This window comes from Phyllopteryx taeniolatus, chromosome 11, assembly GCF_024500385.1.
Source record: "Phyllopteryx taeniolatus isolate TA_2022b chromosome 11, UOR_Ptae_1.2, whole genome shotgun sequence".
In the NCBI taxonomy this organism is placed as follows: Eukaryota; Metazoa; Chordata; class Actinopteri; order Syngnathiformes; family Syngnathidae; genus Phyllopteryx; species Phyllopteryx taeniolatus.
The window spans coordinates 13275639-13293478 of record NC_084512.1 but is presented as its reverse complement, the minus strand read 5'-3'; the positions used below and the strand labels follow the sequence as shown (position 1 = coordinate 13293478).

Below are 17840 nucleotides of genomic sequence, written 5' to 3'. Positions count from 1 at the left end.
AAGTTTGAGTACTATGTATCAAACTAAGCCACAGTGCTGGAAAAGTTGTTTAATATGAACTGACTACATATGTAAATATGATCGCAGGGAGTGTAGTGTACCGTGAGTGTAGGGTTATTACACCGTATTGCGGTGTGATAGAACATGCTGGGGGGGAAGAAAAAAACAAAAACAGGTTTCCAAATTATATGCTTTGGATCATCTGAACAAGTGCAGCAAAGTGGGACTTGTCCTGTGTGGGGTCTTCTGCAAACTGGCAGAGCTTCCTAGAAGAGGAGAGAAGAGGTCATAGTGAGCTGGGGAACGAAAACAAGAAATCAGCACACAAATAACATACTTGAAGAGTCTAAGGCTGATGGTGCTCTTCTCAAACTCTCTGGCCTTTCTGTGCCCTGACTGAATGACCTCTTCTGGTAGGCTGGCAAGTCGAGCAGCATTGAAGCCATAGCTCTTGGGACATGCTCCAGAGATGAACTTGTAGAGGAATGTAATGGTCTCTTGGCTTGGGTCCTCACACTCGTTCTCCACCATGCACGCCTAAATGTGACGGATTGCAGAACATGTATGAATTGCCCTGAAGCATATGTGATTGAAATGTACACTATTTCCATATGCTCCACTTGGACAGCAACCATCAAACAAAAGCCTCCACTCTACTTGTAGGTATAGTATTTAAAGCCTCGGGAAAGTCATTCAAGTTTTTTTATCTTCCTAAATACATTCAAAGCGTTTGAAGTGCTGAAAACAGAATAATTTAGTACTGAATTGATGAGCTATAGCTTTAAAAAGTTTTTCACCCTCTCAGTTGTCTAGTTTTTTTGGGTAGGGTTGAAAAGGTCACACTGACATCACCAGGGAATAGTATGAGTTGGTACAAATTCAGGTTATGTGGCCCGTCATAAACTGAAGACCATCTGTATATTACAACTGAATGTTGCAAATGACATCCGCACCATGTGGCCGAGGCACACCGCAGGATTGTTGGCGAAGTCCTCCACCAGGGAGTGGTAGTGTGTAGAGAAGAGGGTACGACAGCAGATCTTTTCAGCGAGCTCCTTCACAACAGCGCAGGCGATGGCTGTGCCGTCGTATGTGGCCGTGCCCCTTCCTGCCCACATTTCATGACTGAATGGTTAGCCTACACAAACACAAGCAAGTTTAACACACCATGACAAGTGAATGTGTACCTAATTCATCCAGAAGCACAAGTGAGTGTTTGGTGGCATGGTGCAGAATACATGCAGTCTCGCTCAACTCAACAAAGAAGGTGCTCTCTCCTATAGCAGAGATGATGATTAAAAGAAGTGCAGAAAATGTTTTTTTCTTTTTCTTTTTTCTTTACCAGCCATGATACGATCGGAAGCTCCCAGCCGAGTGAAGACTCGATCGACTGGTGTGAAACGCAGACTCTCAGCAGGAACGAAGCAACCCAACTGAGCGAGCACAATCACAAGTCCACACTGCAGCAAGGCACAGAAAGATAGATACTACTTTAATCATCCCGTGAGAGAACTTAAATTGATATTCACACATAAACACTTGTACGTATAATATAGTAAAACTCAAAGTAAAAACAAAAAAAAAGAGCAACATTTAGGGATTTAAAAAAATTTAACCTGAAAAAATTATTAGGATGTTGCATCTTGGTATACGGTAATAAATAGTTTAACAAGCGCTGTGAGCAGCTATGAGCTGGCCCTCGCACCCCTGGCCACGTTGGGAGTACTGGGACATTGGGGATCCATTGAAACGCCATGAATACATTCCAGGGCCCCCCAAAACCAAGGTATTTTGGAATAAGAAAAATATCCTTTTACATACAGGAATAACATAGGTTTTCACAAATTCATGAGAGGAGGAGGAGGGGTTCTGGTGGCATGGAAGGAGCATATCGTTGCCGTCGGGCCGAAATCTATGTCAAAAATTGGTAAATTTCATATATTTTCACAAATCTATACTAGTGACGGTTTTGGAGGCATGAGGATTGCGCCCAGCGCCAGCAACATGTACAATTCTCACAAGGACTCAAATAAATCTAATCACAACACTCAAAACACTTGATGGCAGATAAGGTATGTTTAAAAGAAAAATAAACTGACTGAAATAAAATATCGGGCTGCAGTTAAAAAGGGCACTTTTTTCATCCAGGGCAAAAGGTCAGATGCTTGAGCAACACTTGAGGGTTAATGTGTGCCTGTACTTACATACAGGAATAATATAAAGAACTTTTGATGTGTGTGCCAAGTTTACCAGTAAGTGTCGCAAACAAAGTCGACGCACATGATTTGCTTGTGGGCCACATAAAGAGATGAGGCGGGCCGGATCTGGTCCCCTGGGCTTGAGTTTGACACCCGTGTTACAGGACATGGCTTTTGCTGACTTTTTTTGTACATCTTGTTACACATGCCTCTCAATTTTTGTAGTTCTAGGTCGAGCGTACCACAGACAGTGCTCAGTAGGGGGTGCAAGTTATGTTTTTCCCCAGAATCTTGTATGACAACTAAAATACATTTTTCACCAGGCCAGATGTGGGTGCAAAGTGTCATTTGTTTTGGTGCGCGTTTAGGCTGTCAAAAATGTGTTTGTTTATGGAGAATAATAATGTCTAGATACAAAAAGGCATCTTGCTGCAGTCACTGTTCAGGTTCAATGTTTGTAAAATTAGTGTAAAATGGGCAGTATAATACTGACAATGATGTATAATGACATTGATGAACTATAATACAAACCATAAGTATGAAGATTTTAGAATGAAAAGGGAATTCAGCTAAATAATAGTCTCATATTCTAGAGTCACATTTTACCGATAAGTGCAAATTGAAATCTATCAATATGGATGGCAAAATAACAGTGCACCATGCTTATGCAGCATGTCAATATCAGACAACATAGTGCCAAATGTCTTGCATGCAGCCATGAGTGACCCACCTGTCTCATGAGAGTCGACTTTCCACCCATATTGGGCCCTGTGACGAGGACACAGGAGGCATGACGTTTTTGCATGTCATCTTCCTTGCTGCCACGGGGGCAGCCGATGTAGATGTCATTAGGAATGAAGTCGTCGCCAAAGAATGTCTTGGTAACACAAGGGTGACGAGAACCATTGAGCTCGAGGAAGGGTGCTACTTGCTTATCGCCATCCGGGAGAACCACCTGTGGCCTGGTCATTGGACCATCTCCCCCTTGGCTGTATCGTGTTAAGGCCAATAGAACATCTGAAAACAAATTACTACTATGTTAGTAAAAAGTAAAGCCCAGTTCATAATTGTACAGTCAAACCTTGGTGCACAAACTTCATTCATTCAAATAGGTTAGTTTCCAATTAAATTAACAGAATTCTTCTGTACATGACCCTGAACCAAGTTGCTTACCTTGTTTTGAGGGTTTAATTAAAAAGGATACAATTAAAACAGACTATTACAAAGCAGCACATAGCACTTTCTCATATTCCTAGCCTCACTAACAGTATCACCCTTTTCATGTATCCACTCTAACAACTCTTCTACCTTTTAAATAATTGGAGGCATTTGCTTCATTAAAACAGTTGCTACTTAATTCACATCAGCTGCTTTTATTGGCTCTTTCGGTGGCATCAGCTGGAAACCTTGCATCTCCAAAACCACCTTTTAGGAAACCAAAACAAAAAAAACCCAGCAAGTTTGTTGAGCCATTAACACTGCAGCGTCAAAAAGAGCAAGCATTTTCAACACTTTATACTGGTCAATAACAGACCCAACGTGGCGACTGACCAATAGTATCGATTTGTGAAATGGTCCAAATAGTACAGATGGTAGATTTAGCCAAACCAAACTACATAGCGAGATCAGAAACATGAACACCATTCTCATGTTCAGCTATCATTAAAAAAACAAAGATACATATCTGTATGTGAATTACTTCATGCATCGGGCAAACGGTGTTTACACTGCGTGAGAAAGCCCAACTAAGCGTTCCAGGTGGATGCTGTGACTATTCGTGAACCAAAGCAACATTTGGTCGAAAATCCAATTTGGTCATAAACATGGTAATTTGTGAACTGAGGTATGACTGAATATACAGTAGAATCACAAGGTGTCTGAATGATGCTGTGGTAATTAAATTAAAGAAATTTTTAAAATGCTGATACCGAGCACAGCCATGCACTCCACTGCAGTCTTCCAGTTGCTGTAGTTCTTGTCAAAGTTGTAGAAGAGCCTCCTCATGCAGTCTTTCAGAGCAGCGTCTCTCTTCTCCTCAAATCCTTGTAACTCGTAGAACAGCTGCTCAGACTCCTTCGTCACGTAACGCTTCCAGCCTTTTTTTGTCGACTTCACCTCATATTCTTCTGGAATATTCCTCTCAGAGATGCTGTCGGGCACCTCCATCTGAAAGCGATTTCGCCCAGTGCCCCAGTACGCCATGTTCTTACAGCCTATTCTCTTTTTCTGTCGGTCAAGATAATCCTGTAGCTTTCGCTCGCAACTCTTGATGCCTACCAGAGCCTGGTCATATTCTGAGTCAAAGCCCTTCTTTGGGCTAATGACACCAGTGGCACGAGCTTTTTGGTGGTCGAAGGCGGTCTCCCAGCGCTTGAGTTCAGCAGACAGGTCAGGAAAAAGACCACCATTGTCACTCTTAAGACTGACCACTTTGCAGAGTAATGTGGACTGAAAGTTACCAGTAACTGCTGCAAAGACATTGACAATCTCCTGCATCGTTTGGAAACCTTCAAATGCTGAAAGAAAGTCTGCTATTTTTCTCTTACTGTAGGTGACCTCCTCATAGAGAACTGCCCTGCTGTCTGGGTGGTCTGGCCCCTTCAGTGGTGTGCCAATGCTGTGAATTTTACTCAGGAGGCGCTCTAAATCTGGAAGCTTCTTAAGCAGGTCTGAAACTTCAGACACTTGTGCTTGAGCAGCCATCAGGTCTTCCAGTGCATCCAGTCTGTCCCTGATGGATCTTGGGTTACAGAGAGGAGCACAGAGCCACTGCTTGAGTAGCCGCTTTCCAAAGGGGCTGGAGCAAGTGTCTAGGTGCTCGAGCAGCGTTCCCTCTGTACCGCCAGAGCCATTCTGAAATATCTCAAGGTTTGCCAGAGTCACTCCATCCAAGACCATGCATTGGCGTGTCTTAGCAAAGACACTTTTTCGTCTGGCAGATTTCTCCATTTCCACATCGACAGGGATGTATTCTTCGAAGTTCGCCATGGAGAGTAGCTCCTGGTCTACAAGACACTTCTTTAAGTAGAAGATACATCCACCCAATGACGAGAGTGCCAGTTCGTAGCCCTCCTTGGGGGTAAGACCAAGCAAATCACTCCCAGAGGTCATTTTTTTAAGAATACCAGGGAGAAAACTACCCCCCGTCCCATGGTCCTTGCCTGCACTTGTTCTAAAGTAGTCTTCCTCTGAAAGCGTTTTCAGAGTCTTCTGAGCATCCCAGAACTGAGTGCTTGAATTCAGTCCCTCTTGTAGCACTGCAGCGAGAGAAGCCTTTAGTATTTTGCGTGTTTCAACGGATGGGTTCCCCTTTTCGAAAAGTACTTCAGCAGGGGCAAAGTGTGCGATCAGGGTGCGTAGACGTGAACAATGCCGGTCGTCTGGAAACTGACCAACATGGAAGAAGCCCACAGAAGTATCTACAAAGCAGACTCCATAGAAACGGCAACAACCACCCTTTCCTTCATCTTCAGGTTTTTCCTTTAAACTTAACAGAAACTTGCTCTGACTCTCAGCAGGAGTACCATCCAACACGCTGTAGGTTTGGGTGCCCCGCGTAATGATCCTGCACACCTCTCTTTTCACAACACGGTCAAACTTAGTGGGCTTGACCAGAGTCTTACATCGGGCTTCCATCATCTCTGGGGTTTCAGTCTGCTCCACACGTGCCACCTTGTAGCCCTTCTGGACTAGTACATTTGAGAAGCGTGCAAAACCAATCTCTGGAAAGCCAGAATGTGCCCAGGTCCCTTTCATAAAAGTCAGTCCAAGCTCATTGACTCCGATCACAGCATCCATGTGGTAGAGTTCGTAGAACTTTCCAACTTTGTAGAAAATAACGGTGTCCAACATCCTGGATTTGATAAACCACCACTGACGCATACCAGGAGTGTTTCTGTTGTTGAAGTCTTCTGGCACATACAGAGTGGTAGGATCATATCCCTCATCCGTGACTTTACGCCTTTGACTGTCTTTCCTCCTATGATCCTGCAACCACTCCAGCTTCTCGTGGTCCCAAATTGTGGCTCCGCCAACTGTGGCTGACCCATTGGCTTGGCTTTCAAAGCTGTCATGGGCTGAAAAGACAGATAAACGAGACTTTGTGTCAACAGCTACAGATGCTGGAACTCGTTTCGGTGCACTGGAAGGGGTCCTGGCTATCTTTGGCTTTGCAATCGCAGGCTTCTCCGTGGGACGTTTACGCTTTACAGGCTTAATCGGGCTTTCCGCTTCAGACTCTTGTGGGCTCTCTGCTTCTTTGGCCTCACTGCTCACTGTGACTCCTTCTTCTTCGTCCTCACTGCTGCTTGTGGCTTGCTCTGGTTTGAATTCATCATCGGATCCCTCGCTATCTGAGGCCACGACTATGCGGCGGCGCTTGGCTTTATTTCCCTTGGACCGTGTTGGACGTGGACTGACCTCAGATGACTTTAACTCCTCATTTTTGTCTTGATCCTCATCACTGATCTCATCATCAGTCACTGTAGATTTATCAAGCTGATAACAATAATAAAAAACAAAAAAAACATTATTAAACAGAAGCATGGGATGATTGTCACAGATACCCATTTACAGCCAATTATAAAACAAATTTAATTAAATTGTGTCACCTCCATTTCTTCTTCCTCCTCTTCCTCATCCGAGGGATCTGTGCAAAGAGGCATCTTTAATCGTTTTTGTGGGCTATCAAACAATACTTTGTCTGCAAGCTCCATTGCATGGCGGATTTTAGGCTTCCCACTGAAAAACAACCCTCCAGTTTTAGCATCACTACTGTCAGAACCTGCAACACAGATGAGAAGACATCCCAAATTAACAAGAGTCATCTAGTTTAGTTAAATTACCAAGATTCATAAAATGTTAAAGATGCACAAAAGAGGCAAAAAATGACTTGTATAATTGACACACGACGGAAGTGTTTTTATAAAGTCTCCCAAATTTGAATTAAAAAAAAAAAAAAAAAAAAAAAAAAAAAAAAATGTAAAATAAGGCTCTGAAAGCTGCAGGACTGTGTGGGCATGTCCGCTAAAGGCGCTGAGACAGCCCTTCACCTGGCAATCAAATAGGTTCACTCGTACGCTATGTGGTCAAGCGTCTGCAGTCAGCTACTGGCTGAATAATATGTGCCGCTGTGGTTATGGTTAATAAACAGTTAACATTCCCGTGTCTCTGTTGTGTAGGGAGACCCACATACAACAACTCAGAGTTAGGGGCTGACGTTTTGGACGATTCCGCCGCGGTCGAGCGAGCTCCCAGGCTAGCAAACATAATAGTTAATTTTCCCTTAAGTGTCTGCGTTGCATGGATTTACACACAGCATATGGAGAAAGACGGTGGAGTACTGGACGGTGGCAACGCCAGTCCATGAACCCACTAGCGGATAATAAGTACTAGCCTAGCTGCGAGTAGCAGGACACTTTGCAGTGGAGCAGTCCAACTCGCCGTAGCTGTATGAACCGTGGGCGGGTCACCACAATAGAGACACTAGCCCAAACAATGCACACACACTTCAGGGAAGATGCATTTTTCGGCATAGCTTGATGGCTAAACAGAGGTGGGTAGAGTAGCTAAATAGTGTACTCAAGTAGGAGTACTGCTACTTTAGAATAATATGAGTCAAGTAAAAAGTAGTCCTCCAAATAATTACTCCAGTAAGAGTAAGAAACTACTCAGTGAAAAAACTACAAAGAACAGACTAAATGGTGAGTAAATCAGCACGAACGTCAAATTGAATATAACTACATAAAATATGAATGTCCAAATTAAGATATTGCTGAAAAAAAAATTACTTCGTCTAAAACCGAATAAAATAAAATCATTATAACAAAAAAAATCTTTGTAAAATAAATTAAGGCAAATTCAGCTCCAAGAAATGGCCTTATATTATTTTGTTTCCACTCGTTAAACAGCACAAAAGGCTTCACAGTAGGAGATTACAGAAACAGGAAGAAGGCTGCAGTGGATATAAAAAGTCTACAAACCTGTGTTCAAATGCCAGGTTTTTGTGATGTAAAAGAATTTAAGGAAAAATAATGTTAAAACTTTTTACACCATTAATGTGATAGAATTTACACAACTGAATTATTTTTTTTTTAATCTTTCTGAGAGCAGAGGTGTAAATAAACTGAAATAATCTTGTTCAGGTCACCATTTTAAGAGATGTCCTGCCTCAACATTTTTTTTACCTGGTTAAATAAAGTTTAAATAAAATAATAATAATCGCAATCAAATAAATCTGGTTGCACAAGGGTGCACTCCCTCTTATAACTGGCATGTGGCTGTGTTCAGGAGTAACCAATGTGTTCAGGAGTAACCAATCACATTCAAACTCAAATGGGAGTCCACACACACCTGCCAGGCTGCCACTGCTTCATTTTTTAAGTTCCCTGAAACACATCCATGTCTTACAGATTTTTTTTTTTGCTTTATTCACTGAAATGACTGAATGAAGCCGTTTCTTGACCAAACTTATTGATAGCGCGTGTGCGCTCCTGTTTGAGCGAGGGAGAGATTATAGAATGTACCCCAAAGATGCATGTTTTACAGTTACTTATAAATAAAATAGGGCTAATGTTGCACAGCCAAAACAACAACAAAAACATTAAAACTTACTGCAAGGTGTCTTCCTAAGTGTGGGCTGAAATATCCAATTTTGGGCAGTCACAATTTAAGACTACGCTGCATGACAAAGCTGTTGTATTTATGAATCTGTAAAGTAAACAAGTCGTGCAGCGGATAGTTTCCCCCAATATGAGTCACTGATTGGCCTGTGAAGTCTTTGTGTGCAGCCATGTGGATGTCTTGTGGCGTTTGATTGGTGAACTGTGATCACGGATTGGCGCAAAGGCGCCCAATGTGGAAGTCGAAGTCTAAAAATAGATCATGCATGCAATAATTGATAAAAAAAAAAAGTAGCAAGTGGCATGTAGATCACTGTAATGGAATCAAAGTACCGTTTCTTCTTAACATAAATATTCAAGTAAAAGTAAAAATTATGATGCATTAAAACTACTCTGGCAAGTACAATTTGTCCAAAATGCTACTTGTGTAAATGCAGCGCGTTCCCCCCCACCTCTGTGGCTAACTGCACAATGCAGTGCTGTAACTAGCAATTCCAGTGATTAACCATCGACGACGCTTGTTAGTTATATCGTGACGGATGGCCGACTAATGCTTGGTGACGTGAGCGCAACCCTGTTTAAGCCCCGCCCAAGAAATCTCCACAATTCAGCACTAAAGTGTCCTCGGTCTTAGCACATTTTCAACACTCACCTTCAAACATATTTAATGTATTTACAGTAGAAACCAAACAAATAAATGACTTTGGTGCAACTTCAACAGCAATGCTAGGAATGGCCAACCTTTGTACTCTCTGATGTACTTGGCGCTGACCCATCCCCGTGTGGGCGGTTCATCAAAGAAATGAACATGTATGCGCTGGGCCCGACCACGGCCTCGCATCTGCTGTCCGGTCAAAGGTTGAGGTACCACCATGCATGGCCACCATGGGTGCCCCTCCAGCTTTGTCCACACAAGAGAACCCGCACTGAATGCACTTGTGGAACTCCTGAAAGTAAAAATGACATCCAACAATGATCCCAAGCAAGGCATTTCTGAGTCTCCATTAATCATTGTAAACATTTAGGTGCTATGTTTCTCAAAAATAAGTCAATAATTACCTTGGGGTAGTCTTATAAAACATACCTCACAAGACATTGTCAATCTGTCATTCGGCATCCCTCAGACAATGTCACATGTTAACAGTGTGGTTGTTGCTACTTTTATTCTGATTTTATCAGTTGGCACTTTTTTCACATTTTAAACATGAAATACAATCAAAAATATTAGAATGATGCATACTGTCTGTTTTATCCAATACAGTACATGTTTCACTATTAATGTACAACCCCAATTCCAATGAAGTTGGGACATTGTGTTAAACAAATAAAAACAGAATACAATGATTTGCAAATCATGTTCCACCTATATTTAATTGAATACACTACAAAGACAAGATATTTAATGTTCAAACTGATAAACTTTGTTGTTTTTAGCAAATAATCATTAACTTAGCTCAGCTGTCTTTGTCTTTCAAGTAGAGTACTATGTATTTTGTATTTCATTTGATAAAGTGTTAGTTTTTAAACATTTATCTATGTTGAATCAAAGTACTTTTTTAAATTTTTCTATACTTAAACGCAGTGATAATGTTCAAACTGCATAATAACTGCAGTATTTGCATATACTGGCCACTCATGCCAGAGTAGCATCTGCTCCATTTGGACACTGTTTGAGGAGTATCTGTAACATTTGCACAACCAACATTGTCCCAGATTATCGCACTACTCGTCACTTTAAACCGCATACACTCCTTGAAGTCTCAGCGCCCCTTGCACAATGGTCATTGCACCGGTCTATTGCAATATTAGTCATTCGAACTGCTCTAAGTGCTAGAGGACTCTGCATCTTTTTGCACAATTGTTTTTTGTCAATGTCTTTGTCTCCAAAGTGTTCTGTAAATTGACTGTCTGTTGTACTAGAGCGGCTCCAACTACCAGAGACAAATTCCTTGTGTGTTTTGGACATACTTGGCAAATAAAGATGATTCTGATAACTGTGGCTTACAAGATTAAATATAGATTTACAGACTAAAATCACTGCCTCGTTTTTGATGAGTTGAGAACACTTAGGCCTACTACGTTACAGTGTTTTAATGTTGGTCGTGAAGCTGGTACTTTTTGAGGTGGTACTTGGTGTAAAACACCACTTACCTAAATGGCCAGGAACTATGTTTTACATAATTTGCAACAGGCATGAGTAATTATAGTAGCGTCTGCGTGTAAAGGTGAATGCATAACTGCAATAATGTACAGTTTGTTTAATTTACTAAAGGAACACACGCGCGCGCACGCACGCACGCACACGCGCACACACGTTTTCGAACACTGAAAGGAAAAACTCTCCGGGAATTAGACGGATCCAATACCAAACCCCACGATTAACTCACACATGTTTGGCTGTTGACGCCTTGTCACTGAACAGTTTGTTGAATCCTCCTTTTGAATTCTTAACGACACTTTTTGGTTTGACTTTGGTGGCCTTGCTCGAGTGTAGTTTAGCTTCTTCTTTTGGAGACGAGGTGGACTTGTCGACGGAGGACGGGTAGGCTCGAGGCTTCGGCTTAGACATCGGCGGTGGAGACTTGGAGAAGAAATTGAAAAGTGAGCTTTGCTTCGCCATGACAGAACGTTGTCAGTGACAATCCCTAGCGTTTGCTAACTTCGGGTCCTGACGCCATAAACACGCAGCACGAGCCAGTCTATGTTCGCGGTAAAACACAGTGGGTCGGAAGAAAGGCGTGGCTACGACGTGCGCTATCCAATGACAAACGAGCGCTGGAGAGCCAGAAGGTCACGTGGTCCCAACATCACTGTGCACGTAATTAGGCTTTCACGTAATTTGTCGGCAAGACACGCCCCACTGCAACATGATTGGCCCCTGCGTCGCGGGAAAGGCAGGCTACGCAGATGTAACGACGTCACCATCCCGAACATGTATTACATTGTTACGAAATAAAAACAAAGAAGTTTGTTTTGTTAGGTTTAGGGCTAGGGTTGGGGCTTAAGGCGGCTTAAACATGTTAACGCGGTCGCATCTTGTCCCGTCTGGGAGCGGTAGGGCGTGCTCTTCGGGGAAAAAAAATCAGATAATCATAATGTAGGGCGCGTGTCCTGGAGCCAGTAATAATGGAGCAGGGCGTGTCCTCCCGAGAAACTTGGTGGGACTCCTCATCACGACAATGACGTCGGCTAAAACACGGAAGAAGGACGAGCGCCATTTGTGACACAGTGGTCACAAATGGGACTTGCAAACATGGCGTCCATCACGTTCACGGTTAAAGAAACCCATCCATCCATTATCTGAGCCGTGCCGCCGGTTAAAGAAATGTTACATCAAAAATATAGACATATAAAAACCCCGATATGAATTATGTATTATGTAAAACATTATATTAATTTGCACATAAAAATGAGAAGGTTTGTTTCTTAAAGCCCTACATTTACTATATAGTTGAATTTGTTAATGAAACTGGAAGGTTCCTCCACAAAAGTAAATACAATAGAGAAATGTCTAACAGTAGCCGGAGTGTCCCGGTTTGAGTCCCACTGTGGCCTAAATCATTGGAGCAAGATGGAGAGATGCGATTTGCTTCCTGACTACTGTCAATGTGCCTTTTCACCCAATGCTGAAGAGGTATAGGCTCCAGCACGGTTTGTGCACCCCTTCACACTGACATCTGTCCTTGCATGTCTGCATGTATGTGAACTAATTGGTTTGGTGCAAAACAAATAAACAGCAGACTGTACATTGAATTTCTCCTTGAGGGATTATTATTAATTAGAAAATATAACACAGTGAAGTAAAATAAAAAATTAAAGACCTAAAGTACAGTACCTGTACTATATTTGGCTCTTCACGGTGCTAATGTTCCACTTCCAGAAGAGGGCAGCAGAGTACTAATACAGCAGTAAAAGAAAGATGCAGTTTGAAAATAGAACATGCGTTCCAACGAGACCTCGTGTTTCATGGATTGTCCTTTGCATAGCTTCCATGATGTTCTTCATGGCTCTTCGCCTGTACAGTCCATAGATCCGTAGGAGTCCCACGACCCGATGTAGAGACTGGTCTGTGAAGCCCCTGCAACCCACTTCAATGGGCTTGCAGAGGGCCCTCCGACACTCAGGCACCGGGTCAGTATAGACTTGGCCTTCCTCCGTTCCTGAGCTGCCTCCATCTGATATTCCCACGGGGCAGTTAGCTGCACTAGCACCACTTCCTTGCTTGCTCCAGACATCGAGAAGGTAATATGATATTGTTCTTGTTTTCTTGCAAAAAGTGACATAATTTTGAAAAAATAAAACCTAAATACCCAAGTATTCAGAATGTTTGGCATATGGTGTGGGGGTGACAAGAAAGCATCTAATTAAGAAAGGATTATGAAACCCTACACAGAAATTGTGTCATGGAGCCACGTTTTGGTAACATTTGTCTTTGAGAAGACACAGTCTTACTATCTCATTGTAGGTGGTAGGTGTCAACATTAATTGACTACCGTATGTCACACAAAACAAAGACTCCTAATTAATTTTATGCGGCTATGCAGACTGAAGAACACAGATAATACAGCTGTGAATACATATACAAAACAACCAACAACATAAGTATAGCTCACACCCATTAGGGACTGTGGTTTACTGCCAACACAAAATAAAGGGGTTGCTGAGTTGTTTATGGGGGACACATGAGTTTTTCTTGTGTTTATGTTTCGTTTTGTCATACAACACCATAAATTCCAGAAGAATTATACCCAGAAAATAATAATAGTCTTTAACCTCAATGGAATGCGATGTGGGATTAGCTGAGCCCTGGAGCACAGACTTTAATAATTGCAACATTCTTCTAAAAAATCAACATGCACTCAATGTATGCATGAGTAATCCTGTGGTCCAGTGGTATTAATTTGGTCAAGAAAAATTTCTGGAGCAAGCCTGCAAATAAATAGATACATCAACCAAGATTAACTTGTTAGTTTTCACTGTTAATTCATGTGCAATGTCTCTTTGCCCTCTTCAGTACAGTCTCAGATAAAAGAGACTGGGGACCAATCCACACAAGCGGCATTAAGTATTTATACTCAGAGCACACATACATTAGTTTTGAAGAAACACCACCGTGCCAAATGATTTAAATGAAGTGGGTGAGGAGGACATGGGAAAGCTATGGCTGATTTTAAATATGCCATCAAGTTGATCCAAGAAGGATTTATATACAAAACCTCTCATTAATGTGCATCACAAATTAGATTTACCGAAGGCAATTTCAATCCCTCGCCCCTCTCATTGATATAGTGCAAAGTCATGTGAACATTGGCTCACTTGTTGTGACTTATTGGAGCTTGTGAACAAGTAGCTGGAAGCTGCACTCTTCACCCTTACCTGTTATGTTTATGAGAACAACATCGTAGTAAAGAAAACCACATTTTGCATTACCCGGTAACATTCAATGTAGTGGCGCTTCAAAAGATAATACACATAAATAGACATTCTTATTGAAGATGCTGCAATGATCTTGGGGGTAAAGTTGATGAGGGAGCACAGAACTGCATGTACACTGCTCAACACTAATTAAGGAAACATTTGTGCCAAATATTCAACCCATATCGCCAACCATTTGAGACCTGGGTCAAGCTGTGAACACAGGGGCTACTTGTAAATGTCGTCATGAAGACTCTTTCCTTTTTTATTTATTTTTTATTTTAAACCTGTCCCGTTCAGCTGCACGGCCATGCAGAATGGTGGATCTGTATGCCTTTTGTCGTGGAACAGTTTTGCTATGCAACAGGGGAGTTTGAAATACCCTTTTTTTTTTTTTTTTCTGAGCCGCTTCTCCTCACGAGGGTCGCGGGCGTGCTGAACCCTGTCTCAATTTTATATTTATGTAATTAAAAGACCTACTCTATTGGGTTCCATTAAGCACTGCTACACAGTGAGATTTCTTTCATTTTCCACTTGATTGGGGAGGTTAACTAATATACTTAAAATAACTTTTGTGGTGGCAAACTGGTAAAGGTCTATGGCCAATGAGCCCATAGTTAAATCATACTGTACTGTATGTACTGTACTGTATACAACCAAAATGTCTCATAAGGCACCCAGTGATTTGCTATTCATCATACAGTATTTTGGCTTAATGACACTGAATGATGGACTTCAGGTGAAGCTTTACTATCTACCTATTTGCATCATATATTTCAGTGATGTTATGATGCTAAGCACATTTACTGGCTATTTATTCATTCATTCATTTTCCACACCGCTTATCCTCACTCGGGTCGCGGGGGTGCTGGTGCCTGTCCCAGCTATCTTTGGGCGAGAGGCGGGCTACACCCTGAACTGGTCGCCAGCCAATCGCAGGGCACATATAAACAAACAGCCATTTGCACTCACATTCACACCTACGGGCAATTTAAAGTTGTCAATTAACCTACCATGCATGTTTTTGGGATGTGGGAGGAAACCGGAGTGCCCGGAGAAAACCCACGCAGGCACGGGGAGAACATGCAAACTCCACACAGGCCGGGGCAGGGATTGAACCCCGGTCCTCAGAACTGTGAGGCAGACCCTCTAACCAGTCGCCCACCGTGCCACCACCGTTTGAAATACTCCCTCTGTTTATTTTTAATTTTTTGAATTATTCTGATGTTTATTGAAAATGCATCCGGACAGAAAAGGGTTTTAGGGGATAGGCCGAAGGACAGAACGCACAAGGCTACCACACCAGAACAATAGTTAGACAGTCTAGATATTTGAACACAAGTAATGTTGCAACAGTCAAATCTTGTTCTTATTTGTGGAGGAGGGAGGACACCTGATGAGCATGTGACAACTAACCAAGAGAACAAGATGAGAGAGGAGAGAACAGGGAAGGACTGGATAGGATGTGGGAAATGAGCAAGGCAGTGCTACTGATGAGTGGTGCAGTAGAATTCTTTCTAGTGTCTAAACACCTGTTAGAACCTGTGAGTTGATATCTTAATATTCCATCCATCCATCCATTTTCTGAGCCGCTTCTCCACACTAGGGTCGCGGGCGTGCTGGAGCCTATCCCAGCTGTCATCGGGCAGGAGGCGGGGTACACCCTGAACTGGTTGCCAGCCAATCGCACGGCACATAGAAACAAACAACCATCCGTACTCACATTCACACCTACGGCAATTTAGAGTCTCCAATTAATGCATGTTTTTGGGATGTGGGAGGAAACCGGAGTGCCCGGAGAAAACCCACGCAGGCACGGGGAGAACATGCAAACTCCGCACAGGCGGGGCCGGGGATTGAACCCGGGTCCTCAGAACTGTGAGGCTGACGCTCTAACCAGTCGCCCACCGTGCCGCATATCTTAATATAACCTGTGTTATTATTAGTGGTCCCAGCACAAGCAATTAAAGCATATTGGTTGTCCATGGCACTTATTAGAGAATGAACACCATATCACATGCATGTTAGTCAACTGGTGTAAGGAGTTGCTGAGGCGGTATATTGAGAAAGCCCACAAGGGGGGCCAAGCCAGCGAGCCCATCTTGTGGGGGACCCAGCCAGGGGGATGCCACCCACTCCCCAGGACCCAGTGCACCTCCCCCCAGCCTAACCAAAGCACCCTGACCAGTCCCAAAGGGAGGGACAAGGGGACCGGACCACCAGCCCCAAAGCCCAAGCCATGGCGGCCAGAGAGCAGGCTGGAGTGCCGGAACACCTGGCCGAGTGTCCTCTGCAGCCCGACACTGTCCTCCCCCCACTGATGGGTGTATCATGCATTGAAACTGGAGAACCGGCAGGGAAGAGAAGGGGGCGGGGACACCTCACAGGAGACCAACACAGATGTGCCAGTACCCGGCCCGGCGGCCACCCCATCATGCCTCGTGCCAGCCCCCAATGGGACCCTGAATGAGATGTGAATGTGCGAAATATGTACAGTTTGAGTAATTTAAAATATACTGAGCGTGTGAAGTAAGAGACTCCTGCGGGCCCAGTCCAGCCCGACCGGTAGGAAGACCAGAGAGAAAAGAGGGGCAGCCCTCGCCACCCTACAGCTAATACCACCCCCAAATAATTAATAATAACCACCCCCAAATAAAAAGCAGGAAAATGTGACCATATTGCATCAATTCCATGACAATATTGGACAGTTTCCACAGTAATCTACTGGAAGCCTGCTTTTAATGCATACGAGGTTTTTGTTTGGCAAAGATAATGACAAGTCAGTTGAAATGTTGTCTATTTCTCCATTTCATGTGAGTCAGTGGTGTTCAAAACTGAAAGCTTTCCTGCAGCCCGATGAGTATTCATTCGACTTTATCTGATGCAAAATGCGCCGACGTTTTATTGCCTTTGAGCTGGCTGTCACTGAAGAATTTATGCAATAATAAACACCTCCGTATGCCGATCAGAGGGAGAGATCATAATATACTTCATTAGCTGAATTGGTGAGTTTCCCCTATCTATTAACCCCTCTCTCCTCCCTATCTATCCCCATGGTAACTGAAAGAGCAGATGTCATAAGGTAATTGGCTCATTAGTCTCAGGCTGCTCGGCCCGTTTACATGTAAATGTCCTGTTTCCACATGACTTCACATTTTCACTTTAACTCGAATACTGTATGCACTCTCACCAGATACTATAAGAGCTATAGTGGAACCTCTAAAGTTGACCGTAATCTGTTGTGTCGCTGGTTGACTTTCAATTGACTCAAATTTTAAAACCTTCTTTTTTTTTTTTCCTCCATAGAAATGAATTGTATTAGAAATACTCTCTTTCACCGGCAAACTGTCGCAATCATAAAAACCTTCATCAACTGTACAGGCAATGTTTTAAGTAACTGTCAGACTGTGCACGAGCAAATGTAAGGCGACTACTGTTAATAACAAGACGTTGAAAGTTTGTCTTGATGTGCCACTCCCGCAATGACGTGCAGCCATCAGCAAGAGGGTAGAGAAAAACTATGTATTAATTAGTATTGGCATGTGTCTGTTGGCCACAGTAAGATTAGTTAGTATTCATTTGACAGGAGACTGAAGACCACAGCAAC

General features: G+C 42.9%; 1 protein-coding gene across 2 annotated transcripts; it reads right to left on the bottom strand.

Annotated features, from left to right (window-relative positions):
- Positions 1-34: 34 nt before the first annotated feature.
- On the bottom strand, positions 35-11574 carry msh6 (mutS homolog 6 (E. coli)). Of its 2 annotated transcripts, XM_061789666.1 has the most exons (10): positions 11206-11572; positions 9560-9765; positions 6809-6981; positions 4127-6695; positions 2929-3215; positions 1343-1460; positions 1188-1277; positions 954-1108; positions 338-537; positions 35-266 (listed from the first exon to the last, which is right to left on the bottom strand). In XM_061789666.1, exons 1-10 carry the CDS (start codon positions 11436-11438, stop codon positions 185-187), a joined length of 4113 nt encoding a protein of 1370 aa, XP_061645650.1. In that variant the 5' UTR covers positions 11439-11572; the 3' UTR covers positions 35-184. The 2 variants fall into 2 exon arrangements, with proteins under 2 accessions (XP_061645650.1, XP_061645651.1); XM_061789667.1 differs by lacking the exons at positions 35-266; positions 338-537; positions 1188-1277 and having other exon boundaries at positions 999-1138; positions 11206-11574.
- Between the last annotated feature and the right edge of the window lie 6266 nt (positions 11575-17840).

What these genes read in the sequence shown, in the direction of transcription:
- msh6 (XM_061789666.1), bottom strand. Translation starts at nt 11,438, where the DNA reads ATGGCGAAGCAAAGCTCACTTTTCAATTTCTTCTCCAAGTCTCCACCG. An exon ending in GGAGTGCATGGCTGTGCTCG is followed by an intron (nt 3,216 to 4,126) that starts GTATCAGCATTT and finishes ATTTGTTTTCAG; the next exon opens with ATGTTCTATTGGCCTTAACA. An exon ending in ATCAGCCTTAGACTCTTCAA is followed by an intron (nt 267 to 337) that starts GTATGTTATTTG and finishes CTCCTCTTCTAG; the next exon opens with GAAGCTCTGCCAGTTTGCAG.